The sequence below is a fragment of the Leptomonas pyrrhocoris genome (assembly GCF_001293395.1).
Source record: "Leptomonas pyrrhocoris isolate H10 chromosome Unknown, whole genome shotgun sequence".
NCBI classification, from domain to species: Eukaryota; Euglenozoa; class Kinetoplastea; order Trypanosomatida; family Trypanosomatidae; genus Leptomonas; species Leptomonas pyrrhocoris.
In genome coordinates, this window is record NW_015438370.1 from 473,573 (window position 1) to 501,538 (window position 27,966).

A 27,966-nucleotide genomic window follows, 5' to 3' on the forward strand; every position below is an offset into this window, starting at 1 on the left:
CAACATCAAAAAAAAACCCCAGGATAATAACGTTAAGGACAGAGTGCTTATGCGACAACAGAGAAGCAACATAAAGCAACGGAAAACAGAAAATGAGAGGGCAGGGTTTTTTTCCTTTTCTAAAAGTACATGCACTCGAACAAACGAATGAGAGACACGGCAACCGATGGAATTCATCTAAGGAAGACTATCAGACGTTGACACACTCGGCACGTTCTCACTGTGGCTGCGGCAGTTCTGCTGAAATTTCTCAATCTTGTTCAGCAGCCGCTGTGTCTCGCTGCGCTGCTCCGCCAGCTGATCGACCGACTGCTTCAGCAGGTGCGCCGACTGCCCCAGCGAGTCCTGGAGGTGCGCCATGACCATCTCCGCCTCCGCCAGCCGCGCGGACAGGTCTGCGTTCTGCGCCGTGAGTCGATCGACGGTATCGCGCAGATTCGATGCCTCCGCCTCCGCCTTCTCCGCACTTCCTGGACGCTGACCCGGCCCAGCAGCAGCACCAGGAGGAGCCTTCGTCAAGGCCTGGTTCTTCTGCTGCTCCGCCTCTAGAGCCTTCTTCAGCGTCTCCATCGCCTCCCCCATCTTTTCCTCCCGCACCCGCGCCTCCTCCAGCGCGGCCGCGGCCTCATCGTACATGTCACACGCGTGCTTCAAGCTCTCCTGGGCACGAGATAGGTCCAGCTGCAGCTCCCCCTTCGCCCGCTTGAGACCCGAGATCATCGGCTTCACCTGCTCATGCAGGTAGTTGTCCAGCGCCTCATGATCCTCGCGGAGCTGCTGCGTGCTTGCCTCGTCGTCTTGTGGGTCCGTGGACGACGCCGGGGCGTCACGGGAGCTCCCCTGCGCTGACTTCCCCTTCCCTGCCGAGCCGCGCGCTTTCGTTGCGCCGTCTCCGTTCTCACTCTGAGCGGTTGCGTCTGACGCGGCCTTCTCCATCGCTGCCACGCGCTCCAGCAGGCGATCCTTGTCCAGCTGCAGCTCTCCCCTCGCCCTCTTCAGACGTGAGATGAGCGGCTTCAGCTGGTCGTGCAGGTAGCTGTTCAGCGCGTCGTGATCCTCGCGCAGCTGCCGCAGCTCCTCCTCCTTACCGTGCTTCTTGTTAGACACCTCGTCCTTTTCTAGCGAGGTGGACGCGGGTGTTGTCGTGTCCGTCGTCGCCGTCGCCGAAGGCGTCTTCGCGAGCGCAGTCGGCGACGCTGCTGCCGCCGCGGCCAGCCTCTGCTTCTGCGCCTTCACCTCCTGCTGCAGCTGTGCCGCCTGTTGCGTCAGGCGGGCGTTCTGGTCGGCGAGCCCGGCTGCGGCTGCGTCTGCCTTCTTCTTCTGCGCCTCTAGCGCCGCTATCGTGTCATTCGCCTCCTTCAACGCCTGCTGCAGCAGCGGAGCGTTCCTCTGTGCGTTGTTGCTGCTGCTGTCGACGTCGTCATCTTGCGCCCCAACACCACCACTGGCGGCAGCGGCTGTCATCTCCTGTGCGAGAGGAACAGCGAGGAGCTCGGTTGGGCGGCCCGACTCCGACTCTGGCTTCTTGCGCGCCGTGCCGTCCAGGGCTGGCGGTGGTGGTGGGACCGCACTGTCGTACAGCCGCAGCCCCTGGGAGTCGGGGCTGTCGCGCGTACGGCGTGTGTTGGGTGTGTGCTGCTCCTGCGCGTTCGTCAGGTGCTTCAGCTCGTTCTCCTTGTTCCGCAGGTCGACCTGCGCCGAGGCGAGCTCGTTTTCTTTCTCCTCCATCGCACTCTGCAGCTGCTCAATCGTCTGCAGCTGATCCTCCAGCTCGTCCTGCAGCTTCGCGTTAGCGTCCCTCAGGCGTTGCTGCTCGGCTGCCGTGTTCTCCTGGCCACCCACGCCGTCGTTGCCGGCACGTAGCGCACTGTACGGCTGCTGCGGCTCCGGCGACGGCTCCTCCACGCGTGGCTGCGCGCGCTGCTCCTCCTGCGCCTCTTCCAACGCCTTCTCCATGCTCGTCAGCTGCTCCTGCAAGTCAATAATGGTCGCCTCTGCGGTGTCCGGGCTCGTCTTGGTCGTCGTGAAGGCATCCGCGTGCATCTTCATCAAACCGGGGAAGCGGTACTCCCGCATGCGCCGCTCCAACTCCGCGGCGGGCACCGTGACGGGGTGCACAACGTCCGCTTCCACGGTTAAGCCGTCATCGTGCATCTCCACCCGCTCCAGCTGCGTCGGCGCGACGCCCAGGCCGGCACACAGGTCCGCGGTCAGCGTGCTGTGCAGCTCGTAGGGCTTCTCGTTGATCAAGTACTCCCAGTTGTCACCGTCGAAGTGGCGGACGAGGGAGGTGCGGGTGATGGTGCCTGTCTTCCACTGCGCCTCGAGCGGCGTCGAGAGGATGGCGGAGAACTGACGGGTGGCACCGGTGGCACTGGGGCGGCCCAGCCCAGTGCTGTCACTCAGCACGTCCTCCGACGTCGCTGGCAGCTGGGCGAGGTCGTCCTGCCGCACAAACTGACGTGCCGGGTCGGTCGGCGGGCCATCGAGGTCGACGCCGGCGCCCGACGACTTCTTCTGCAGGTTGCCGCCGAGAGGCGTGTCCGTCACGGGTGGCGATTGCTGCCCTGGTGCGTTGCGAAGGGCTTCGTCGAGCCGTTGATGCGCTTCGTCCAGCTGCTGATGCGCTTCGTCCAGCTGCTGGCGCAGGTCGTCGATCTCGGCCGTCAGCGCCTCCGCATCCGCGGCAGAGCTGCTCATCGACAGGGCGGTGTGGCCCGGCGCCGATCCGGCCGCCAGCGGCGATGTGCGGGCAGCGTGGATTTCCTCGTGTGGGACACCCGCCATCTCCTCCAACTCCTTCACGCGGTCACGCAGCTGCGCGTTCTCCTGTGCCAGCAGCTGCTGTGTTTCGATCTCCAGCTGCACCTCCACGCGGTACTTCTCGTAGTTCAACTTCGCGTCGCGCTGCGCGTTCTGCAGTTCCTGCTGAAGGTTCTCCACGTAGCCCTGCATGCGCGCCGCAGCCGCCGTCTGTGCCGGCGAGGCCACACCGCGCCCGTTCGTGCTGTTGCTCACATCAACCGCGTTGTTGTTGTTGTTCGTCGAGACAGTTAACGCGGAGGTGTCTGCTGCGTCTGCGCCGCGCGAGCTCGCCGGACTCACCCCTCTCCCGCCGCCCGGCTTCCGCGGGCTCTCCGGGGCGCCTCCCGCTGCCCCCGCAATGGCCTTCGACGCCGACCCCGCGTGGCGAAGCACACCCGCCGCGATGGGGACGTCGTTGAAGACGATCGGGATTGTCTCCGCATTCCAGCACTGCAGGACGCCGTTCGACGACGCCGTCCACACCTTGTAGGCAGTGGTGGGCTGCACCTTCTGCATGGCCAAAATCATGCCCTGACCGATGCCCCAGTACGGCACCCGCTCCGCGAGGTCCTGCAGCAGCGAGCGAGTCGTGATGTCCCACAGCAAGATGTGCCCGTGCTTATCGGCGGACCACACACGTGACTCCACCACCATCAAGTTCGCCACGGGTGCGGTGTGGCCGCTGCGCAGGACCGCCAGGCACTCCAGCGTCTGCATGTCCCACACCCGCACCGTCATGTCCTCCCCGCCGGACCACAGCTGATTCATGTGCGAGATCACGGCTAAGGACAGCACGGCACGGTCGTGGCCGGAGAAGACGTGGATGTTGGCGGCGTCGGCGTCAGCGCCGGCCGCGGGCACATACGGGTCCCACGCACGAATGGTGCCGTCGTCGCTGCCGGAGAACAACACGGCTCCGGTTGGGCCGTCGTAGACGCCGAAGCTGCGAACGCCGCCGCGATGGCCGTGCAGCGTGCGCAGCAGCTGCGGTGCGCCGCCCTCGAAGCCCCACTGACAGATCTTCCAATCCGCGCCACCCGTGAAAACGGTATCGTCCACTTGGGTCATGCAGTGCAGACCGCCACCGTGCGTCATCGTCTCCTTCATCAGCTCCATGGTGCGGGCGTCGTACACGTGCAGGTAGCCGTCCTGAAAGCCAGCCCAGACCTGCTCCACCTTCGGCACGTGCAGCAGCGAAATGCAGCATGTGTCCTCGCGGCCGGGTAACGTGCGCAACGAGGTCCCTTTCGGCAGCGCCCGCACACACAAACATCCGTTGAACTCCGCACTCCACATAACACGCTCATTCACCGGGACAAAGCAGCGGACGGTCGCGGTGACGGAGTAGGTGGGATTGACGTCCGCCACGTACACCATCTCCTCCCCTGCGCTACCGGCGGCCCCGAAGGTGGATCCGCGACGCGGGGAGTTGCCCGGGGGGACGACGGCAAGGGCGAGACCGGTGCTGTTGCGTGAGGGCGTGATGGAGTTGCGGCGGCGCGCGACGGAGTTGGAGGGGTTTCGCTTGTAGAGCTGCTGATGGGTGGGCGACTCGGCCCGGGGAGTGGAGCGGAACTGCATTGCTTCCACACACGCACAGACACGCACACGAAAACTCCTTCAACACGAGAGATTCGCGGATGCAGAAGAAGAAGGAAGAAAAAAGAAAGGGAATGGGAAAGGAAGGAAATGTCGTCTCGCGGTGCGTCACGCGCGCTCTTCAAAATATCTATACTGTATGTACGGGTGGCTTCTTCCTTTCAAAGAAAAGGGAGGAGGGGGGGGGGGAAAGGATCTACAGGTGAATAATTCGTCGCTTTCACTCCGTCGCGAATCGCAAATAAACACACGAGAAGCGACGAACAAGTGAAAACAGGAATATAATATATGCAAAAAAGAAAGAAGGGGGAGGTGGTTGGCAGTAGAAAACACAGAGAGAGAGAGAGCAGGGGTTACTGGTGCGTCTTCGCAGGTCCAACACGCACACACCTTCTCCGCAGCAATGAAAGCAGAAAAACAAAGGTATATATAAGGTAAATATATATATGTATGGTAGGGTGGGCTGCAACGAGGTCTTTCGTGTCGGCAACTTCGCGGTGATGCTGTGGAAGAGAGAGCGGGAGAAAATAGAAACCCAAAAACACAATACGAGGTTGGGAGGGGTAAATAATAATAAATAAGAATAAAGAGAGAGTGAAAAGAAAGGAGAAGGGTTCAATTTCGACAATGGGAAAGCGTTGTCCTGGGCAGCGGTGCACAAACCGATCGTTTGACAAACGAGAACTAACAACAGCCCCCTTTTTAAATAATAAGGGTAGATTGTAATGAAGGGAGTCACCGTTGTGCCGTGTCAGCAACAAAGATATAATTTGCTCGCCTCGCAGTGGTACTGAAGTGGCCGAAGGAAACAACAGCCGTGGTGCTTTTCCCTTTTTGATATAGTTTTGCTTTTGTTCTGTCCTGCACTGTATTATCTGGATCCGAATGAACAGGTGCATTCACGTGCATGTACTATGAACTAAGAAGAAAAAAAATGTTTGCAGAGGCGTCTGCTGCAGTACATACATCAATTCACACACAGACACATGAACACACAAGCACACACACACACATATGTAGAGGCTGGTGTGCGCGTACGGCACAGCCGCATCTGCTGCGGGACTCCGTCAAGGAAGACCAAAACAAACATACAAAAGAGGTCGCGCACGTCCGCCTCATATGTGTGCGCCTTTTCCTCGCCGCTGATGTTTATCCCTCATTTTCCATCCTTGGCGAGGGAAGAGGATCGTAAACAGAGAAAGGGAAAGAAAAGTAAAGAGCATAGTTTGAGTTGAAGTGCCGTAAAACATATAAAAAAAAAACGATCAAAAAAAAAATAAGATCGCGAGAAGAGAAGGAAAGGATTGGCTATAGCGGCGGAGCATCGTCCCACACACACCGGTGTATCCGCCAGAGAACGCACGCGGCTAAGCGAAGGGGGGGGGGGGAAATCAGAAAATCAGAAAAACAAACAAGCAATGAAAGAGAGACGGCGAACGCACACCCGGTTCATGGACAGCGGTCCGTAAAACGATCTCGCGTCAACGCACAAGAGACGGGAAGACGAGAAGGGAAGAGTGAAAAAAGATAAAGAAAATGGAAACACCGCACCCGGAAAGGTTGAAAATAAAAAGGGGGGCCAACGAAAACAGTAAAAGGACAAAAGCAACGCGTTCAAGAGAGAAGAAAAAAAAAACGTTCGACCTCTGCAATTATCTTCCGTTTCCCCATTAAAAGAAGCTGTCCGGGCCGATTCCCAAACCTCTGGCTGCGTGAGGTGCGAGATGCATTCTCCACCTTTTTTTTTTCGAGATAAAAAAATAAGGAGAAAAAAAAGCCCGCAGCTCTTCCCCTTTACACCACCTTTCCTTTTCCTGTTTCTTTTCTTCTTTCGTTGGCCTCCCTCCCTTCACGTTTCCTCTCTCCGTTGTCAACGAGACCGTCAACATCTCTCCTGTCATTTCTTTTCTCTTCGTGTTTTAGCAGTTACGTGTGTCAGCCGCACATGTGAGTGCGTAACGCCGCAGCGCCAAATGTGTCCGACAGAGAAGCTGCACCACGCCCCTCTTATTTGTTTTCACCACACACACACACACGGGCAGCATCAACAACTGAAAGAAGAAGAACAAAACAGACAATCCAAAACAACAACAACAACCCACAAAACGAACGCGGTAGATCAGATGAGAGACTCCAGTGGCCCCACTCCAAACCTGTACGGAGCGGCATCAGCAACGACCTGAAAAAAAAGCGGCTGCCCTCACAGAATCAATAAGTCATGAGGAAAATAGTAAAGTAGAAGAAAGAAGGAAAGAAGCGGGAGAGACAACACCGCCAGAGGAGTCAAACAATCCCATGAAAAAACGAATTATCAGATCGAAAAAGGAGATGAAGAAAGAAGACGACAGAGGAACAAGCTTTGAAAACACGTCTCGAAGCTACACGTTCTCTGTGTCACGCTTGCAGGAGAGAGAGAGAGAGAGAGAGAGAAACACTGACGAAAGAAGAAGCAAAAGAGATGTAAAAACAAAGAGAAGGAACGTGATAAAAGCCAGAAATAATAAAAATAGAAACTCACACGTTCCTTCTCTCGCTCCGATTTACTATTCTTTTTCAAATCTCAGAACGACATTCGATATAACGGGGATGCATGTATATGTGCACATACATGTACACGGAGGCTTCATTGTATTTCTGTCGGCTTGCACGGCGTTTCCTTTTTATTGTTTTCAAAAGATATCACGTATGCAATTAAAAGCGTTCATGCCTCACAGCAAGCGATCCCGCTGCGCAACACAGACACACACACACACACAGAGGCATTCTTATCCCACGCTGGTTAGCCCATTGTTCCTACGTACATATATATATATACACACACACACGCAAATAGAATACCATAATAAAAATACATAGCCGGCACGTGACCCTTAAAAAAAAAAAAACGGAGCAAACGAGAAACAAAACAAGAATCACCGTCCTTCATTTTGTGTTTCCACCACTTTTTTGTTGTTGTTGCCCAATTCTTCTTTTTTCTTTTTTTAGGCCACTGCGTTTTGGCTGAGGTAGTCGGTGATGTCGTGCGTGATCTCGCTCTCGGTGCGGTTGGCGTTGATGCGGACCATCACCGGTGCGTAGAAGTCCACGAGCCCGTCCAGCATCTCGTGGTACCGCTTCAGGCGAGGGACGAGCACCTCGCGGGAGTCGTCCTCGCGCTGCTGCAACCGCTCCATCAGCGCAGCGTCATCCGCGGGCGGCGGGTTGTACTTGAGGTGGTAGATGTTCCCCGTGGCCGGGTCCGTGCGGCGGCCCTCGACGCGCTCAATCAAGATGTCCTCTGGTGTCTCCAGCGCGATGAAGAGGCGGGGGCTGAAGCCGGCCGCATCGAGCTCCTCCGCCTGTGCGCGGGTGCGGGGGAAGCCGTCCAGCAGCCACCCATTCAGCACGGCGTCGTCCTGCGAGAGGCGGTTGCGTACCATGCCGATGATGAGGCTGTCCGGCACCAGGTCGCCCTTCGCCATGTAATCCCCAGCGATTTTGCCCAGGTGCGTGCCTTTGCCCACCTCCTCCCGGAGAAGGTCGCCCGAGGAGACGTGGACCGGCTTCTTGCCTGTCTTCTTCTTGTAGTAGGCGCAGATGTGGTGGGCCTGCGTGCCCTTGCCGCTCGCCGGCGGTCCCGCGAGGACGAGCTGCGGCGGGAAGGGCTGCCCGGTCATTTCATGAATGTGCTGGACGGGGTTCTCCGGCTTCTCTTTGAGGATCGAGCGCAGCAACATCTCCATCAGCTGCGCGAGGTGGTTCTCCCGGATGTACTTGAGCGAATCCTCCGACAGAGCCTCGTGGGAGGTCATGAAGGGCGCCTTCGCCTGCTCGCCTTTGTTGCCGACCGCAGCGGACATTTTTTTCTCTCTTAGTTTTCGAATGCACAGCTGAAAGACAAGCTAAAACAAAATCAAAAAAAGGAGTTTTTCTTTCCTTTGAAGTTGTTAGTGCAGGTGTAAATAGCAGGGAAGAGGGAGGGGTGGGTGGGGAGCACCAACAACAGAAGAAAAACACACGAAAATGTGAGGGGGAAAAATTGTCGGTCAGCCCGAAGGGGAGTTGATTTGGAGTTAATGCGAGTAAAGTGAGGGGAGTAGGAAGCGCAAGAGGAAGCAGGAAAGTCCCACCGCTGAAAGACGGTGAAAGAGGGAAAGAGCGGGGAGTAAATAATAATAATAATAATAATAATAATAAGAGTGAAGAGAGAGAGAGAGGGAAACGGAGAAAGTAGAAAAGAGCACGTTGGCAAAAACAAACAACGAATAACGGAGCATCATGTAAAAAAAGGCCAGCGGTGCTGTTCTGCAGGTGAGATCAGATTTTTTCTCATACATACGCGCACCCTCACGGTGTGCGTGGCTGCGCGAACGCCGGCATCGAGCACGACAAGCATCTTGTTGTTTCTTGGCCGCCGTGGAACACATGCGAAACGGAAAGAGAGCGAGAAAGAAAGAGAGCGAAAAGCGTCCGACAAAGCAGGCTTTAATGTCGCAGCCGGTGAATGCGGGTGATTCCTTCTCACCTTTTTTTTTCCGTATTCGATCTACGAAACACACAGAATTGAAAACAAATTACGCCGGCAACCAAAGAAAGTGAGGAGGAGAAAGTAACGCAAACAACAACAACCCCTCCCCCTCTCCTTGTGTTTAAACTATTGTACGGAACCAGCTTTGAAACTCGTGCGTTGTTAGACACCGGTAGAACGTGTGTCGCGAGGAACAACACCAGGAACAAAGAAAACAAAAGAATGGCTTTTTTGCCCCCTCTACTTTACTGCATAGGCGATTGAGAGGGGAACAATAAAAATAATGAGGAGGGGTGGGTGGGTGGGAAACACCGAATAGGTGTGAGCTTCAGCCCGCACCTGAAGTCGTCCGATGTATTTTACATGTCGTCCAGCCAGGAGGGAGCGGCGTTGGACGCGCCAGCATCATAACTTGCCGAACCTGCGCGCGCCTCCATGCCGAGCCCGTCTAACACATCAGCCGCCGATTGTGGCTGAGTCGGCGTCTCCACCTGCACCCGCGACGTAGTCGGGAGAAACGGCGGCGAGTGCGATTCGCACGTGAACGCGTCTTCCGCATTACGTTGGCTACACGAAAACGAAGCCCCGTCGCGAACTTCTGCGTCTGCTCCGTCCAGTTCGTCGTCGTATTCACTGTTAACGCTCTTGTAGAGCTCAGAAGGCGGCAGCAGCGCGACGTGGGTCATGTCGGCAGGGGGAACGGTGGCAGAGCCGCTGATGTGCCTCAGCGCTGCCTCAGCATCCCCTCGCGCGTAGCTGGGGGAGAGGGAGCTGCTCGTGATGGTGAGCGTAGGAGCTTCTCTTTCCCCATCCAACACCTCCGTGACAGGAAGGTGCGTCGCGCCGTGTCCACGGACTGATGAGATGTCTCTTGGAAGACTCCTGCGGACATCATCACGGATGTTGATGTTATTAACGGCGTCGAGCTCGTTGTCTTGGATTTTGTTATCCGCCTCAGCGGCGGTTGCTGCGGCGGGCGCGTTTGTAGGTGCGACGCCTTCGTCGAATGCCTCCTCTTCCCTTCCATCCACTTCCGCCAGTTCATCAGCGAGTTCATCGAACAGGTCAGCCGGGATGCGCACAACAGCTGCCTCCACCGGTGCCGCTGCTGAAGACTCCTCATTCGGGCGCGCCTCATCGTCTGCTGCTTTACTCGAACGATGGCTGCGGTGCGCGCCAAAACTTCTCTGCCGCTGCGAAGGACGGTGCGGCGCAGCGCAATGCCGTCGTCGCCGCTGCTCACGGCGGACGATGGCTTCAGCAATTCGCGTATGCAGCGCACGCTGCAGCCCCGACGGCATCGACGTGTCCGCCACACCCACGTACTCAATCTGCATGCCAGGGACCTCTTCCCAATAGCACGAGGAGTCGCCAGCAGCAGCAGCAGCAGCAAATTCTTCGTTGCCGAGTGTACTTGCTGGTGTTGCGCCGTCGCTCGTCGGTGGAGCCGCTGACCTGGCCGACAGGGTGCCCGTAGAAGGTCGCAGACCTTCACAGCAGTGCACGAGGCACTTGCCCGCCTGATACGTAAAGGGGTTTCCGCACAGCTCGAGGCGGCGCAGCGCAGGGAAGCCGTCGTCGCTTGTGGTTGCCAGCCAGCGCGTCAGCTGAGAAATGGCTCCGTTGCCCAGGTTGTTGCGACTGAGGTCGAGGGTGTGCAGCGTGTGGCGGCACAGGAGCCACACGGGGAGCAGCGCCCGCAGGCCACGCGGACCTACTTGGTTGGAGCTGAGGGAGAAGATGTGCAGCGGCTCGTCAGAGCTCCTCGTCGCGAAGTAGCTATGTAAGGCCGAGTTTGGTGTGACCCTCGAGGTGCGACAGCCCTCTTCATAGACGGACAGGAGAGACGTCATTGAAGTTGCAACGCAAAACACGCCGGGCAGCAGCACCAAAGCAAGAAAACGAAGGCGTCTCGAAGAACTCTTCTGCTGTGAAGGTCTTCTGTGTTTGGTGCGTTGACAGAAGACACGCACGAAAGGTTTGGCGCAAGAGGCGAAAGAATACAACAGGAGGGACGGAGAGAAGTACATATATATATATGAAACACGGCACGACGCCACACCTCTCATCGTCATCCTGTGCGGCTCACGATGTGCGCTGCTCCGTCGTCGGAGGAAGGGCGATGAGGCAGTCGGCTTCCCCTGGACAGCACCGGTTTTACCTGTTTTGCGATGCCTTTGTAAAAACAAAAAGAAACAAACATGATGCAATTCATTTCTGGTACTTGTCGCGGCTTCCATTCACCATCGCGTGTTAGAGAAGAACCGAGTTGATCTACATTTCGGTTGGTCCAGCTTTTTATAAGTATCTTCCTTGATTCTTTCACCCTTTTTAAATCAGAACGAAGCGTATCGCAGCTTCTTGACCTTTGTTCCCCGCTCCGCAAGAGGCCGCGCCACAGTGCACACTGGAACGTCTCTGCCGAGCCCCAACTATTCCTTATTATTGTTATGTTGCTATCATACTTCGGCAGATTCGGTGTTTGCTGGCCTTCGCTGTTTCACCACTTACTTCCTTCTTTGCTCGCGTTGTGCGATGAGTGGACCATCAACGCGTCGTGTTGCGCGAGAGCGGTGACACCCCTTTTTCTTTTTTCAAAGAGAAGTGAGGAAGCACGACGGGAACGGCGCAGAAGAAGGAAAAGAAAATAAGTTGACGGAAAGAATGATCACCATAATAATAGTCTTCTTTTTTGTTTGTTTGTTTGGCTCCCTCACCCGGCACTCACACATCCCGCACGCAGCGACACACACGCACACACGCACGCACACACACACACACACAGGGAGAGAGAGAGAGAGCCAGAGAGCTAGAGATAGGTAGGGAGAGGGAGAGGGAGACAAAAACGAGGCGTATATGTTTATACTGGCAGTGAAAAATAAATAGATAAAATACACGAATGCAAACAAGAAGCAAATCCTTCAAAAAACAAAGAAAGATACATCCAAAAATGAATTGAAGAGCAGACAAGGAAGAAAGACGAAAGCCTGCACACGAGGAGGGAAAACAACAAAGAAGGAAGGAAGGAAGGAAGGAAGAAGTCATCGAGGGGTACGACGGGCGCATCTTGAAAATGAGAATGTACCCGCAGCACCGAGGAGGACGATCCCGACTCGGTGAAGAAAACAAACACCGACAAGAGCGACGAGGTCAATTACTCTGACATGAGTCCCCCCCAAAAAAATCCAACACAGACAAGCGCGTTGACTGCCTCACTCTCCCGATCCCGACACAAACACGTTACGCCAGGAACCAATCACAGACCGCAGGTAACCGCAACGGCGGTGGCGGCGGTGGGGGGTAACCTAGCTAACACACAACGCTCAACACGCACTGTACAACCCCCCCCCTCCGCCAAAAGACAAACGAAAGAGATACCAAAAGAGCCGTAATGCCCGCAACGATGACGAAGAGACAAAACACACACACACACACACACAACCCTTCTCCACCACTTTGCTTTTGCTTCGGCTCCACAACGACAACTCCACTGTTACTCACTGTACGGAACAAGGAAGCGAAAAGACCACCCGCTGCCACACACTCACGCAAAACCGGGAGTTCGCCAAAGCGCCCCTTCTCCCTTGCTCTTTCCATCGATCCATTCTCCCTCTTTTGGGAAGGCGTCTAGTTCGCCGCAGAGCCGGTGGCCGCCGCCGCCGTCGCCAGCGCCTCCGCACGTGCCACCTTCAGTTTGTCGCGCAACCAGTTCATCGTCGCCTTCTCCACGCCCAGCTCCCGCAGCGCCACGTACATGTACGTCGCGAGACTCGGACGCGCCGAAAGAAGATGGGCGTTGGCAAACGAGCTCGGCCCTTGAGCAGCGCTGGTGTATATGCTGTCCTTGCCGAGATCCTCCGACAGGCCGTACACGCCACCGCCACCACTACCGGAGGCGCCGCTGTTGTCACCCTCGCTCGCGCCCTCGGCCTGCGCACGTTCCTGCGGCTCCAGCATCAGCGCGTCGCAGCACAGAATTGTGTTGCGGTCCCAACCACACCGCTCCAGTTCCTCAATCACCTCAATCACGTTCTCAGATGAGTCGCGCTTCACCGTCAGCTTCGTCGGCACCTTTGGGTTGATCAGTTTGTCGCCCAGCGCCAGCGCCACGGTGAACAGCCCGATCCCGAGGTCCAGCGGACCAGTTTTAGTGCCGACGATCACCGCGAAGTAGCAGAACCACTTCTCCGTGCCGCCAAGGTCTGCGTGGAACTGCACCTGATAGGCGTGATACATCTCCAGCACCTTGTACAGCAGCTGATGCGCCCGATCTCGCCAACGGTTGTCAATGAAGTAGTAGCCCAGCGCGTGCAGCACACGGCAGTTCACTGGCTCCATCGTGCCCTGAGACGCCATGCAACCTTCAAAGAAGGCGTCCGCCGCCTTGGCCACGATCTCCATCTCCGGCACCCGACCCTCGTACTGCGCGGAGATGGCCTGCAGAACGTTGTTGTCCGGGTAGGAGCCGTACGACTTGAGCACCTCCAAGATGTAGTCGCCCTCCTCGGAGCTGTCGGCGATGTACGGGTCACGCGGCGCGGCGCGTTGAGCGCGGCGCCCTTTTCCCGCGTCGTGGTCCCCGCCTCCCCCGCGGCGCCCCGCTGAACCGGAAAGGGGCTGGAGGGACTCGTCGTTGATCGTGCTCTTCCCTTCCTCCTCCAGCAGTTCATCTCCGGTGTCGTCGAGACCAAAAGCGAAGGCGTTGACCGTCTCGAACTTCTTCGAGCTCCCGCCCTCGCGTTCTTCGCCGCCCACCGCGTCCTCCGCACCCGCCTCAGCCGCAGCCGCCCTCCTTCCGTCGTCCGCCACGTGCTTCGGGCAGTACGCGAGCGACTCCGTAAACGGCAACACCAAGTACTTGCGCGGCGTGATGCCACGGCAGTAGTGGCGCAGCAACGCAGACATAATGTAGGTGTCGCCCTGCAGCGTTGTCCCCTCCACCTCGGCCCGGTGCAGCACCTTCAGCGCAGCCAGCAGCGACACATTCGGGTCCTTCTCGATCATGACTTGAATGCGCTGCGCAAAGTAGGAACGCTCATCGCGACGGCGCGAGGCCGCGTGTGCGGCGGCGGCGGCAGAAACGGAAGCGGGGACGGGGGCCACGTTTGCGGCGCTGCTGCTCGCGGAATTGCTGTTCGCTGCGGCTGCGGGTCCCGCCGACGTCGGAGCAGGCGAGCGCGGCGGTGGTGAAGGCGAGGGCGTCTGCGACTGGCTGTTCGTTGCCGTCACCGGCATCGCTGCTGCTGCGGCGGCGGTGGCGCCATCCGTCGAGGTGGCCATGTTCTTCAGCACCGTCGTGAAGTGCAGCTTTGCGTATTCCATCCGCGACTGCTTGCACAGAATCCGCAGCGTCGACGCCTCGGGGGCAATGCCGTAGTCGAGCATGACGTCGTACGCGTCCAGCACCGCGTTCGAGTCCGTTAAGTTGTTGAAGAGCATCGCGAAAGGCCGCGCGGAGAGCGGGATGATACCGACCGCCGTCACCTTCTTGAAGACATCGGCCACCGCCGGGCCCTTCATGAAGCGAACGTAAATGCGCTCCATCAACTCCGCGGCGGCGATCGACAGCGGGATGGAGCGCTGCCGCATGTACGACACCAGCGTCACCAGCGTTTCCACCTCCTGCGGCGGGTGCTTGAGCAGTGCGGCACACACGACGTACTGCGCGGACACCTCCGTCGGGTCCATCACCGTCACGTCCAGCAGATGAATCGCATCCGAGGTCTCCTGCAGCAGGGAGCGCAGGTAGTCGGAGCAGCGCTCAAACAGCCGCTCGAAGTCGTTCACGATTTCCTCGTGGTGCTCCTGCTCGTCGGGCATCAGCCGCATCGCCGCCAGCAGCGCCTGTCCCCACGACTCCTCAATGCGGTGCTCGAGTTCGAAGAGCTGGTACGCGTTGACGGACACGTTCGACGGCCGCGGCAGAGCGTAGTTCCCCTCCACGCCCACCATGCGTCCCTGCGGCGTTGTCAGCCGCCAGTGCAAAAAGTCTGCGTCGAGCACGTTGAGCGAGCTGCCGAGGACGTCGAGGATCCGCATTTCGTCACGGAAGTCAAGCGCGCGGGCGGCGACCTCCTCGACAGCTGAGGCGGCCATCAGCATATCGAACTGCTGCAGCACCATCGTAAACTCCCCCTTGCGGAACGGCCCGCTGATGTCGCCGGTTAGTTGCTGGACATTTGCAGCCAGTGCGACAATGCCTGGGTCGGTCGGCTCCTCTTCTTCTTGGTACTTGTACGACATGACGTGGCGTTCGTTGTTGCGTGTGTGGCCGCCTCTTGTAAGATGGACTGAGGCCAACGGGAACAACACCACCGAAGATAAAAAGAAAACTCCAACTCACCTGTCTGCTTCTCCTCTCTCTCTCTCTCACTCAACGTTTTTCTTTTACCGTGAGAAAAAGGGTGGTTTTAGGCAAGAAGAGCGTAGCAGACACACACACACACACACAAGTGGTGATGACAACCACCACAATAATTGTGCTGATGATGACGGGACGACAAGACACGGTGATTCCAGCTGTCGCGTCGTCGCCTTGTTTTTTCCCTAAAACTTTTCCCCTTTTCCGAAGGTGACCGCGGTCACTGTCTTGCGTAGGATCAATCGAGGAGCCACAAGGGAAGGAGAAGAACACGAGGGTTTACGCCGCGCGATGCCGACTCGTCAGGAGAGGTCCAAACTATAGCTGCTTTTCTCCTTACTCTTCCGTCTCATCCGACCTCCTCTTGTAGCTGTCAACGCGGTGCTTGTATGCTTATATAACTTTTATCTATTTTACGAGGTGCGATAGAGAGGGAGAGAGGCACCAGTCGAAGCTCTGACGAGCACACACACGCACGCACACACACACTCCTCCTCCTACACGGAATAATAATGATTTGAAGAAAAACAAAAAAACAACACACGCAATCACAGGGATATAGATGACAATCCCTGGCCGAGAAAACGCCTGATGTACGCGTGTATGTGTGCCGGTGTGGCTGCTGTGCCTCCCCACTACCGGAATGCTACCGTAACTTGATTGGTCGGAGGGCACTCCCCAGAAAACAAAAAATATGTGTTCTGCCCGAAGCGCGAAGCCAAATGAAACGTGCGCGTGCCTCTTGTCGTTGCTGATGAGTTCGTTTGTTTGTAAGTGAAATATGTAAAAGTTTAAATTCCCTTTAATCAGCGTTGTCATGATGGTTGATGATGATGATGTAAGAGCGGATGCGAAGAAACCCAGTTCAAGTTGTGTCGCCGCGTGTGAGAGAAACGAAGTAACCGAGGGCGAGAGAGAAAGAGAGAGTGGAAGGAAAGCCGGGTGCAATGAAAACGTGCCCAACGCGCCGTTTCAGAGGCGCAACAGCATGTGTGCACAGCTGCACTGCTCTTTTAAAAATCCATCCGCTGATCTGCTAATCATTGCCAGTTGGAAAGCAAAACCAGAAATTAACTTGAGCTCAAGGTGCGGCAAAAGGTGGTGGAACCACTTCGCAGAGCGCTCGCCACTGCATGGTCGTTGCTTCAGTGAGGATGTATGATCCACTTGACAACGTCCACGATGCCGGTGCTGCTCCTCCGTCTGTTTGATAAAATATACATGTGTATTACGGCGGGGGAGAAGAGCAGCAACCGGACGCGCAAACGGGATATGAAGTACAGCACGGCAGCAACCCTCACAGAAAGAAAGGAAAAAAAAAACAGACCGTTTTGCAGCCACTTAAACGACAGCCGGGGCATCAACGGTGCGCTCCGACGGCGACGGCGTCGTACTGCCATTTAGACTTAGGTTTAAACAAGAAGGCAGCAATATCTACATCACTGATCGCAACACCACCGTGTTGACCTTCGGACTTATGATGTTCTTTGAAGTGCTGTTGGGCTTCTGGTGGTGATGGCTGGAGTACAAGACTTGAAGTGTAGCACGGTTGCTCATACACATCCACAGAGCGGAGAAGCGTCGGCTGCCCTTTGAAGAAAGAAATAAAACAAAATGCACACACACCATTCGAGGTGCGTCCACGCCGGCTAGTCGGAGTCATCGTCGCCTTTGCCGCTGTACGGATTCAGCGACTCCAACAACTCGGCAAACGAACTCGCATCGCCTCCGCGCTCGCTATCGTCGTCAGCGGCGTCCTCGGCTCCGTCAACCCTCCCCTGCAGATTCCACGCCGTGTACCGCGGGGAGCCAAAGAGGGCACCCATCGTCACACCCGTCGTCGTCGATGCAGTAGAAGCAGCGGCAGCGGCGGCGGTGGTCCCTGACGAGCGCCCGAGCAGCTCGCCGTCCAGCGGGGCGCGCGTGCGGTACCGCATGTACCGCAGGCACACGCTGTTCACACACAGCAGCTCCCGCGCCGCGGTCGGCGTGGGTGGTGAGGCTGACGGTGGGGCGGTGATCTCGCCGATAAACATCGCACCGAGGCAGCCGCCGCAGTGGTGGCAGTGGACCAGGAAACGCATGCCACCGCCTGCCGCCTGCAGCAGCGCATCGGCCTCACTCATCGACGTCAGCGCTCCGCCGCCGCTGCGAAGGGGCGTGTGGTACGAGGCGGACGAGAAAGACGGGCGCTGCGCACGTGTGGTGTCCCCGCCGGCCGCCCGCACGCGCAGGTCGACGGCATTGAGATGCAGGCGACTGAAGACGGCGATGCCCCGCAGAGCGGGAGCGGCGGGTACGACTTGAAAGTGCGGGCTGCAGATGGGCGTGGCGCACCGCACACAGGCGTAGAACCCGCCGCGGCGCTTCTCGCTGTCGCGGTGCTGCAGCGGCAGCGGCAACGGCTCTGGCGTGTCGCTGGCGTTGTCCTCTCTTCGTTCGTGGTAGAGTGGCTTCGTATTTGGCAAGGGCGGCGGCGGCAGCAGCTCGCCCGGCTGCGGGTAGGCCTGTGTCCAGAGGTAGCTGGTGTGCGGCGCCTCTAACGAGGTGCCGTCTAGCAAGGACCACACCAGCGGTGGCAGCTCGCTTTCGTCGCACCATTCACTTTTATCGGTGTAGAAGCGCGTCTCCATATCATGCGGCGCCGGCGGAAACCCCGGCGCGCTGAAGTGCACCTTCACCTCCGCAGCCGGCTGCGGCGGTGCTGCGTGGTGCGCAGGGGGCGTCGCGCCGTGCGGTTCCTGCAGGGCCTGTCCGCCTGCACTTGCTGTGTTGGTGGGGGTGGCGCCGGTGGTGCTCTCTTCACGTGGTGGGGCACGGGCAGACGCCCGCGACAGCACCGGTGCACGTGGCGTCGGCCGCTCCACACGCGCCGAGGCGGCTGCAGCAGTGGCGCCGCCGTGGGCTAGCGTACTCCGGTTCGCCCCATGCGTCGTGACGTTGACCGATGCGGCCGCCTTTGACGGGCTCGGCCGCCGCATCCCTTCCGAGGTGGAGGCCCGCGGCGCCGTGGGAGGAGCGCAAGAGGAGGACGAAGAAGATGGTGCAGCAGCCGCAGCCGCAGCAGCTGACGCGCCACCACCACCACCACCGCTGCAGCTCACGCTGGTGTTACTTGCGCGGTGGCTGTGGCCTGCCGCTGCGTCGGCTGCCGTCGGAGGTGCGGACCGGCGGCCGTCCCGCGCGGGCGGCGCCGTCGACGCAAAGGCAGCGGCAGGGGCCGAGGAAGAGAAGGAAGAGGAGGAGGGACCGCCCCGCGAGACCGGCGGAAGGTGGCGACGGCCGTCTTTCTCGTTGAAGCGCGTCTGGCTGCTGCTTCGCTGCTGCGTCCTTGGTGGTGGTGGTGAGTGGGCGGCTGCGGCGTCCGAAGGGGTTCCGCGGACACGGCTGCGCAGCCCCGGTGGAAGGGGAGCGAGACGCTTGCCGGCAGCCAAGTTGCGCTTCGGCTGCTGCTGCTGCTGCTGCTGCTGCTCGTCGGAGTGAGCGGACACTCCGAGTCGATGGGCGGACATCACGTACCCAATTCGCAGCGGCGGAGAATGGTGACTTGCTCTCTGGCCTACCAGCCCAACAAAACAAACACACAGATGGGCAACAGCGTGGAGGGGGGAAGAATGTCGGTGTGTGCGAGTCCCGATGCACCACCACGATGGCTACGTAGACCAAAAGCTGCACACACGCACACGCACGCACACAGGGTACTCTTTCTTTTGATACACAATATGGCTCTTCTCTGGTAGGTGTTTTTGCTTTCTATCAACTGTTGCTGTGCGTCGTGATACTCGCAGTGAATGCAACGAGAGGGAGAGGGAGAGGGGGAGACGCCGCGCATTCGTCAGGGAAGTGCAGCAGCACAGCAACAGCGAAGGAGGAGGAAAGTAGAACGAAAAAGAAACGGAATAAGAAAGCAGTAAGCTGGGCAGCCTGCCACCACGAGCGCAGATACAGACACACACGCTCTTGACCTCAGCTCCGTCCGCACGCACATGCTAGCTTCACGCTACATGAATGTCGATTTTTCTTCTTCTTCTCTTCTCTTGCGATCCTGACCATAGGGGGACCATCCGAAATAAAGAAAGGAAGAGAGTGCTGAAACGCGCTTCAGGCCCGTCAAAGGCTGCCCCGCGAGGTTACCTGCCGTTCAACAAACATCCCCATTTCATCGCCTTCGCGATGGGAAATCAAACGAGAAGAAACAAAAGGACCTTCAAAAGGAGACACAACTACGGCAACAACAATACGGGCCGTCCCCGCTGCGGATGCTCCGCTTCGCCCCCCTTACCCCCCCCCCCTCCACCTGGCACACCAAGCGGCATGCACTCTTCCTTTTATAAATCTATGGGCCTCCGCGACTGGGGTGGCGCCTCTTCGACACTTCCATCACCTCGAAAAGAAAAGAACGGCAAAGAGACCCGCAAGGCGTTTACAAAATACGTCGAGGTACCAGTTTTATTATTATTATTATTATTACTACTATGATACCTATTCGGAGGAGAGATGAAAGACAGCGTCAGCACGTGAAGTCATCAAGTCTGCGTGTATGAGAGAAAGAGAGGGGGAGAGGATCGGGAAGGCGAACAAGTGCGAACAGCGACAACAACCACAAAAGCAAAAAAAAAAAAACCCCGGAATGCAACAAGCAAGCATGGGGAGAGGGAAAGAAATCAAGTTGCAGCTCCTCTCTATCACTCCCACAACAGCAGCAACAAACAAAAATTTGTCCACACCACACCCTTCGCCCTCGTTAGACAGCTTCATCTCTCTCTCTATCACAACAAAAACCCGCAGCGCAACGACGATTCCTTCTCTTTCTGTTGTTGTTCCTTCGGCGTTTGTATCAAAATCCTGGCGGTGCCGGTGCTGCTGTGGTGGTCGTTGGGGAGCTCTTCCCACCCATAAAGAAGGTGAAGTAGATGAGGAGGAGCATAAACGCAGCGACGCCGCAGATCATCAACCTCCCCTGCATCGAGCTCCACCACATTTGATTACGCAGGTCGCGGCTGTTGCGCTGAAACCCTTCTGCCTGGAACTGCAAGTCGTCGGTGGCCTGCACGATGTCATCAATGCGCTGCCCCCGCTGGATCACCCGCTCAACGTTATCGAGGGCCATGTTCTTCACGTCCTCCACAGCCAGCTTCACCTTCTTGACTTTGTTCTCGCTGCTGTCTCCTGCCACGCCGCCGCTGCCGCTGCTGCTGCCTTGCTTCACCAGCAAATCCCGCGCCGGACGAGCAAAGACGTCCACCAACTTCGGGTTTAGCTTCGCCGCCGGCTCGACAAACATCCGCTTAAATAACGCGGCCAGCTCGTCCAGCGCGGCGTGGCCCTCGCGACGGCTGACACCTTTCGCGCCGATGATGCCGTAGCCCAGCGCGTCATCCGTCATTATGTGGTAGGACAGCGCCACCTCCTCCGTCGGATCGCGGTCGGCGATCACGTTTAAAAAGGCGGAGGTGCGGAAGTGCGGTGCGCTGCAGCGGCTGACGAGGTCCGCCCAGGCGGTGCCGGGAATAGCGAAGCCGTCGGTGGGGACACCGGGCGCTTTGCTGAGCATCACCCGGTCAACGAGCCGCACCACAACGGCGCCGTAGAGGGCGTGCGACTCCGCGGTGGCACCGGTCGGGCTGGACATGTTGTGTGACGGAGCAGCAGCAAAGAGAAACGAATGAAATACGAATAGCGAAGGGAGCGGGAAAAGCAGGAGGAGAGGCTTTTAGATGAACACCGCGCGATAGGGGAAGAAGTACAGCTGATATAATAATAATAATAATAAATCAACAAGTAGGATCAAACCAACACACACGCGCGACGAGACGGTCGTGGATCAACTTGGTGATGTGTGTAAGCGCGGGTGGAGGAGCCCAGAGAAGAAAAGAAAAACAAAAAGCGAAGAAGCAGCTGCGTGAGTGAAGGAGAGAACGAGGGAGGGCGAAAGAAGAATGGACCGAAGCAACACCGTGTGGAGGGCGCGGGTGGAGAACCACCAAGAGGAGGATTTGTCCAGCAGGAGGAGGGATAACAAGGACGAAGTTTTGTAGAACACAAATGATGCCGCTGAGATACTCAACTGTATATGGCCAATAAGCGCAGAGAAGCGAAAAGAGGAGCCAGGCAACACCGGCAGTAGTCACGGCAATCAATAGAAATAATAATAATAATAAAGTGCGGAACACCACCAACACGTGATGCCTCAACAACTGTATATATATGCAGCCCGGCGAGGAAGTCTGCTTTTTTACAACAGCATTTATCGGTCCGTAACGGCCACAAAGTGCAACCCATCGTTTCCCCCTTCGCCGTACAGTACGAACAGATCAAGTGGAAAGCTGAAAGAGGAAAGGCCAAAAACAACAGCATGCCGACATCGCACCGTCACACCACGCTGCATCCCGACACGGCGGAGAAGGAGGAGAAGGAGAAGCCTCTCATAAAAACCCACCGGATGTAACCTTCGAGACAGTACCCAAAGGGAAGGAACGCGGTGGTTGCCACAGTCCGACCCTTCTCGCACATACACACAAAAACGGGTGCTTTCCTTTTTCTACTCGTACACGAAGGGTGCACGGCACAGCGGGCATTTGTAGTGGCCGATGCTGATCCAATTGCGAATGCACACCTCGTGAAAGCGGTGACCGCAGTACACCTCCCGCACCACCTCCGTCGACGTCGGCGCACCGCCGGCTTCGTCCACCTCGCCCGTGTCGCCGTCCGCGGGTGACCGTGCCGGATCGCCTGAGGGGGAGGCAAGAGAGTCTCCCGACAGCGCTGAGGCGTTGGGTTCGCTTTCCTTGCTGCTCCTGCTGTCGTGCCCACGCGTCACCGCAGACGTTGCACCGTGTGGCTGCCGTGACCGGTGCGCCGCTTTGCTCCCGTGGACGACATCTTTGAAGAGGCTCTCCAAACAGATGGCACACCCTTCCTCCTCTCGCGGTGCCGCAGAGGACGTCGGTGTCACGACATCAAAGGTGGAAACGACCTCCTCCGCGTTCAGCGGCGGGCAGTCGCGCAGCGGCCACTCCGGCGAAGACGGCAAGGGAACGCCCTCCTCTCCCAGCTCTACCCCAAACCACCCTGCTGTGTGGAAAGACGCTGGAGCCTGCGAGGCGGCTCCAGACGGATGGGAGACGAAACTGGGTCCAGTTGTTGGAGGCGCCGCCGAATCTGGCGGGCCCGCGCCAAAGGCTGCAACAAAGGTGCACACGCCTGTGTTTCCAAACGGCGTGCTAAACGAATAGTGCTGAAAGTGGGGAGTCGCCGTCGAGCTCGGACCCGCCGAGCCCGCGGCCGTTTGTGAGCTCGCCCCTGCAGCGGACGCACCGCCGTGCTGCCCCGGATGGCTCGGCGCAGCGCCGCTACCGCTTCCAAACATAAATGAGTTTTTTTTTTTGTTTGCTTGCTTGTCTGTGGTTGTTGTGATCGTCTGTTCTATCGTGTCCTTGCCACGCGTCTCGTGCTCTTGTAATGTTCCGCTACAACTTCGAGAGAGTACAACAGTTGTGTGTTCGTGCTGTGTGTGCGCCTTCCAAACCGTTGCACCGGCGCGAAGCAAGAATCGAAAGCAATGAGCGACAGCGCGAAAGAGAGAGAGAGAGCGAGAAATAGTAAACAGAGAAGAAAATAGAGAAGAATGTGGGGATGCAACCATCGAAGTCGCTGCCGCAGCAAGGTAGCCAGATGAGCCCCCAAGCCTCGCCGCAGCCGTCAAAAGACGATGCACCGCATCTTCTTCGTTTCTTCAAGTTCAGCGCCTTTTGAAGATGGAGGACGCTTTCGATGCAGTGCACGCACAGTCCTTTCCTGACCTTCTTCCATCAACATCGCCTCCTTCTTTTCCTCACTCGTGGTGGGTTTGTCTTTGCGCACACGCCGGAGGTAGCCGTGTACCTCCAGCTGCTATAATAGTCGTAATAATCACAACAAAATGAAAGGTGCATCCTGTAAGCTCGCTCAAGGTTGAGACAGGGCACGAAGGAAGGAAGGGGCAGAGCGAGGACGAGCACCTCTGCGAAATAGAAAAGGAGAAAGGTAGTAGAAGCGAAAAGGGGAAAAAAGGAGATTGTCGCACCACCGCACGTGCGGAGGGGCGAACGCGTATGTACCGCTGTTCGATGCTGGAGGAATTGCCGCCCAAATAATCATAATAACAACAACGGACAAGACGGTTACGGAAAAGAGAGGAAGAGAAAAAAAAAGAAGAAAAAGAGGCGCTGACACCACGATTGTTATTATTACTCTCCACCGTTAGGAGTTATCTATGCTTTGTTTTTAGAGCCGCATGCTTCGAAGGAAGAGTAAGAGAAACAAGAAAACATCAGCAAGGCAGCGAGGCAACACATTATTCTCCTTCGTTCGTTGCTGAGTTTCACGTAACTCTCCATTCAAAAGATTCAAGTACCGGTCTGCACCAACAAGTGGAAGAAACAAACAAATAAAAGGAGGAGATCGCGGTCATCTTCCACGCGTCGAGTTTGCGGCTTCTGTGGTCTTGAAAAAAAAAAAAGGCAGCATAGATAGAAAAATTCGTCTCCAGGGATGCACACACGCAAAGGCAGAAATAAATTGATAAGAAAGCCAAGGCAGAAAGGGGACAACATCTTTCCCTTTTTTGCTAGTGCTTTCCAAGGATGCTTCGAGTCAACAACGCGCCTTTTCCCTTTCTTCTCTTGCTACACGGTCCGTGCAAAAACAGACACAAATACGCTCCAGCGCGGTGCCTCTAACTTTTTTTCCTGTTTGTTTTCTTGCCCTTTCCGTTCACGAAGAAAGGACGAGGAAAGACGCTCGCGTGGAAAGCGCCATCCTCACGACAGCAGTAAACACTGCTGAGGATACGGAAGGTGTGTGGCTCCCACGTGCGTGAAGGGTAAGACTGCACCGAATGATAGATTTAGTGCTCGCGTTACACTCTCAGAGCCACCTCACCAGAAGATAATAATAATAGTAATAATGCAGCGCGCCAGTAAAGAAGTAGCGAGAAAAGGACTTCGTTTGAAAGCAGAACGCTCCTCTTTGTTTCTTCTTGCGTTGACCGATTTATTGTCCTATTATTCTTATTCTTCTTGTCTTAATCAGCTGCTGATTTTTCTTTCTCTTCTTTACCTCCGTTTCTCTGTGAGCTGAGGTGTTGCACCGCACCCTTTCTGCTTTCGTTGGCACATGCGCACGTGGGCAACGTCACTGTCGTCGCTCAGGCGTGCTGCGTGTGGCCTCACAGTTTTCAAAGAACTTCTTGCACTCAACGACACGCGGAGAGGCAAATCACAGGAATGAGGTTGGGGTGAAAAAAGGAATAAAGAAAAACAGATAAGAGAACAGTAAAGAGAACAGAAGAAACCAAAAGGAGATACAATGACAAGAGACGAAGCCGAGTACTAACGATTTACGCACATGCCGCGGAAAGTGGCGCTGTCAGCCCCTGCCTTTGCGTGTGTGGCGGCAGCAAGGTTGATAGCGTCAGTTGAAAAGAAGAAAGAAAGAAAGAAAAAAAGGACTAGAAGGGAATTACTTTGCTTCATCTTCACCCACCTATCTTTCCTGCTTGTCATGGGAGAACAAGAAAAAGTACTTGAAGTAATGCGCGCAGGTAGGAGAGGGCGATGTAGAAAAGAAGAAGCAGTGAGCTGCGTCCGCTGCGATGACAACATCCACCAAACAAGACAACAGTAAAGAAAAAAGAAAAAATGTGAAAGGAGTCGCAAACCGCCTGCGATGAGAGCGGCGCTCGTGATACTCGGTGTATTCAAATAGCAAAACAGAAACAAGAGAGAGAGAGAGAGAGAACAAAAAACAAGAATGTGACGTAGGAAACAATAATAAAGAGAAAGGAGAACGAAGAAAAACAGAGTTTCTCTTTTGTGTATTTTTATTTTTTATATTTTATTTTTGTTATCTTTTTTAAGGTGTTTTTTTTTCTGCTGGTTCGAGTTTCCATTTCGGTACACTGTTCAATGATACATCGGAATGTTAGTGTTACAGGGAAACGCGATCGATTGGACATGGGGATATCCGGCGCGCGTGCGGCAGGCTTGCGAGCGCCTGCAGCTGCTGCATCTGCCGCAATGAAACTACGGAGAAGAAATAAATGACAACAGTTGACAGTCATAACATTAATAATAATAATAATAATAATAAGCAGCCTACCAGCGAGCGTGGTGCGTATACCGTGCCGTTTCCATCATCATCAACGCAGCGGAAACTACGCGAGAGCAAGGTAAAAAGAGGAGAAAACCCTTCTCGATAACGCTGTTGATTCTATTTGGGGTTGCTTTTCTCTTTTGCCGCTTCTCGGTGCTCCACGGCGTGCGTGTGCGATGGTGTGTGCGCTTCCTCGCATTCGCTGCTTCGACAGATACATCGTTGTTTGAATAAGGGGAAGGGAGTGTGTGCGTGCGTGTTCGGATGGTGTGCCGTGACTAGAGGTTCGCCACGCGCTCCTCCCAAAAGGCCACTTCATCCGCCATCCGCCGCTCCTCCAGCGTGACGCCGCTCAGGCGGGAGTTGAAGTTGCACACAACCATCTTCGCCTCCAGCGTGGACATGCGTGGGTGCAGGCGGCGTGAAAGATTCAAGTGCCGCCGTGCGAGCAGACGTTGATGCTGCTTCAGCGTGGCCGCAGACGCGGACGACGCATGCGCAGAGGAGGGCGAGGAGGCAGCCGTAAAGCACGCCGCGGCGGCCTTCACGACGACGCTCGTGGCGCTAGTTGCCGCCTCCGTCGTCACCTCCTCGTCTGCAAGCGATGCGTCTGAGGTGATCTCCTCCACCAGCAGCGCCGCGGAGAGCGCTGGAGGAGGCGACGCACCAGCAACCATTGTTTCTTTGCAATCAGAAGCAGAAGCACGTATTATTCTATATGAGAAAAACCAAAAAAAACCTATCCGCTTTTTTATTTTATGTCAGCAAGTATCTCCAAAGAAAGGTTGCCGAGTGGCACAAACACACGCAACAGAGAAGATAATCTGAGAGGGAAACAAACAAAAAAACCGGAAAGAAGAGCAGTCAGGCGGCGGGAACGAACACGTGAAATGGACGATCACAACAGCAATAAATAAAAACAACAATCAAAAAAAAAGCCTAAGGAAAAAAATCAGCACCTGCTCGACGTCGTAAGCACACAAACACACACACACACAGATGAATAGAAAACGCAGGAGATAAGAACTATAGTTTAGCCGACAGATACGGCTCTCTACTCGTAATTCGAAAATGGAAGGGGGAGAAAGAAATCAAGTGGAAGCGAACAACAATCAATTAGGGGAAATGAAGACGCACACAAGCAAAACAAGAAAAAAAAGAGTGCAATATAACAAACGGATGAAACAGGTCGCAAAGAATGTTGTTTTTCTTTTTGTAGTTCTGTGATAGTTTTAGGCTTTATTGGTCTTTTTCTTTTAAAATTGTTCTATTGTTGTTTAAGTAGAAAAGTAGTTAAACTCTTGAATCGTCTGTATCGGGGTTGTTCTACTGCAGCGTGGGGAAGTCGAATCAGCACGACGCTGCACGAGTTCGGGCACCGATGTACACGGTAGGTCAGAACGAGTGCTTTTTCCTTTCTACCGCGACACGGGAATAACGGAAAGAGTGAAAACAAGAAAGAACAAGACGAGGGAGGGGTGAAGGCGAGTGCGAATGCGTGCGCGCTGAAGCTGGACAGCAAGAAGAACAAATATATATATATATATATATATAATATATATTTATGATAATAATAGCAATAATAATAATCGTTGTCTACGAGATCCAGCGGGGGACGAGATAAGCAAACACGCGCTCTCACAAGACACGAAAAGCAGTCTGCGAACCTGAAGTGCAAAAATACAGACAAAAGATAGAGAGAGAGAGAGAGAGAGGAAAACCAATTAGAGCAATGGTGGTGATGATGATGATGATGCGAGCAAGTCGCGAAAACAGAAAAGTGAATGTAGGAATCGTCTCACCGAGGCAACCGTAGCGTGAACTGCTGTGACGGTTAGAAGAGCAAAGTCCAAAAAGAGAAGAGACAGAGAAGGATACCGAATCGTGTATTCACGTGATACTTGTCGCGGTACTTTACAAAAAAAAAAACCACCCAAGAGAGAGAAGCAGATACACGCAGACAGACGCAAACACACACGACAAGAAAAACCCCCAAAAGATGCTCTATCGTTTTTCCTGCTTTGCACAACACGTCTAACACACAAACAAACCCCTCAAAAAACAAACAAAAAACGGAAAATGAATGAATGAAAGTAAGAAGGATCGCAACGGTGTGAGGAAGAATTAGAATTATTCACACCTCCTCCCGTACGCAGGCTTCGAGAAGGCACACGAGTATATCAAAAAAAGAAACAGTAATAGAAAAACCGAGGAGGAGAAAAGAAAAGGTTCCGCTCTTGTTTCTTTTGTTTTAAAAGTTAAAGTAGTAAATAGACCTTTATCTTCTCTTTCCTCTTCAGGAGTGCTCCCGTGAATCAAGCAGAATCCTCGCTAAAAGTGGAGAGACACACGGCGGGCAGAATCCTTCGTGTTACTACTTTTCTTTTTTCCTTTTACGGCCACTGTTGATGGTGCTCCAGAAGGGGAGTAAAGAGCCAAAGCGTAACTTTCACTGTATTAATTGTACGTTTGCTAGCGCACGCGCGCGCGTGTGTGTGTATGGAGCGTTATCAGAAAACGTATGCGAGGATGAGAGAAAAGAGAAAAGAGCGAGGAGTGG

The 27,966-nt window shown here is 55.5% G+C and overlaps 8 protein-coding genes across 11 annotated transcripts; all 8 read right to left on the bottom strand.

Annotated features, from left to right (window-relative positions):
- Nucleotides 1–177: 177 nt before the first annotated feature.
- Nucleotides 178–6,794, bottom strand: ABB37_06442 (hypothetical protein; the record flags this gene model as incomplete). 3 transcript variants are annotated; one of them, XM_015804766.1, is made up of 1 exon in its annotated part: nt 178–6,794. In XM_015804766.1, exon 1 carries the CDS (start codon nt 4,384–4,386, stop codon nt 178–180), a length of 4,209 nt encoding a protein of 1,402 aa, XP_015656744.1. In that variant the 5' UTR covers nt 4,387–6,794. The 3 variants fall into 3 exon arrangements, with proteins under 3 accessions (XP_015656744.1, XP_015656743.1, XP_015656742.1); XM_015804765.1 differs by having other exon boundaries at nt 178–6,783; XM_015804764.1 differs by having other exon boundaries at nt 178–4,908.
- A 591-nt stretch (nt 6,795–7,385) lies between these two features.
- On the bottom strand, nt 7,386–8,516 carry ABB37_06443 (putative Adenylate kinase; the record flags this gene model as incomplete). Its single annotated transcript, XM_015804767.1, has 1 exon — nt 7,386–8,516. The coding sequence occupies exon 1, from the start codon at nt 8,241–8,243 to the stop codon at nt 7,386–7,388; it is 858 nt and encodes a 285-aa protein (XP_015656745.1). The 5' UTR covers nt 8,244–8,516.
- A 754-nt stretch (nt 8,517–9,270) lies between these two features.
- On the bottom strand, nt 9,271–10,853 carry ABB37_06444 (hypothetical protein; the record flags this gene model as incomplete). The annotated part of the gene is made up of 1 exon (XM_015804768.1): nt 9,271–10,853. The coding sequence occupies exon 1, from the start codon at nt 10,762–10,764 to the stop codon at nt 9,271–9,273; it is 1,494 nt and encodes a 497-aa protein (XP_015656746.1). The 5' UTR covers nt 10,765–10,853.
- A 1,685-nt stretch (nt 10,854–12,538) lies between these two features.
- On the bottom strand, nt 12,539–16,073 carry ABB37_06445 (hypothetical protein; the record flags this gene model as incomplete). Its single annotated transcript, XM_015804769.1, has 1 exon — nt 12,539–16,073. Exon 1 carries the CDS (start codon nt 15,152–15,154, stop codon nt 12,539–12,541), a length of 2,616 nt encoding a protein of 871 aa, XP_015656747.1. The 5' UTR covers nt 15,155–16,073.
- Nucleotides 16,074–16,921: 848 nt separating this feature from the next.
- ABB37_06446 (hypothetical protein) lies at nt 16,922–19,039 on the bottom strand (the record flags this gene model as incomplete). Its single annotated transcript, XM_015804770.1, has 1 exon — nt 16,922–19,039. The coding sequence occupies exon 1, from the start codon at nt 18,782–18,784 to the stop codon at nt 16,922–16,924; it is 1,863 nt and encodes a 620-aa protein (XP_015656748.1). The 5' UTR covers nt 18,785–19,039.
- A 1,070-nt stretch (nt 19,040–20,109) lies between these two features.
- On the bottom strand, nt 20,110–21,171 carry ABB37_06447 (putative Vesicule-associated membrane protein; the record flags this gene model as incomplete). Its single annotated transcript, XM_015804771.1, has 1 exon — nt 20,110–21,171. Exon 1 carries the CDS (start codon nt 20,902–20,904, stop codon nt 20,110–20,112), a length of 795 nt encoding a protein of 264 aa, XP_015656749.1. The 5' UTR covers nt 20,905–21,171.
- Nucleotides 21,172–21,813: 642 nt separating this feature from the next.
- Nucleotides 21,814–25,002, bottom strand: ABB37_06448 (hypothetical protein; the record flags this gene model as incomplete). 2 transcript variants are annotated; one of them, XM_015804773.1, is made up of 1 exon in its annotated part: nt 21,814–25,002. In XM_015804773.1, the coding sequence occupies exon 1, from the start codon at nt 22,639–22,641 to the stop codon at nt 21,814–21,816; it is 828 nt and encodes a 275-aa protein (XP_015656751.1). In that variant the 5' UTR covers nt 22,642–25,002. The 2 variants fall into 2 exon arrangements, with proteins under 2 accessions (XP_015656751.1, XP_015656750.1); XM_015804772.1 differs by having other exon boundaries at nt 21,814–22,792.
- A 682-nt stretch (nt 25,003–25,684) lies between these two features.
- ABB37_06449 (hypothetical protein) lies at nt 25,685–27,879 on the bottom strand (the record flags this gene model as incomplete). The annotated part of the gene is made up of 1 exon (XM_015804774.1): nt 25,685–27,879. Exon 1 carries the CDS (start codon nt 26,081–26,083, stop codon nt 25,685–25,687), a length of 399 nt encoding a protein of 132 aa, XP_015656752.1. The 5' UTR covers nt 26,084–27,879.
- Nucleotides 27,880–27,966: the final 87 nt, after the last annotated feature.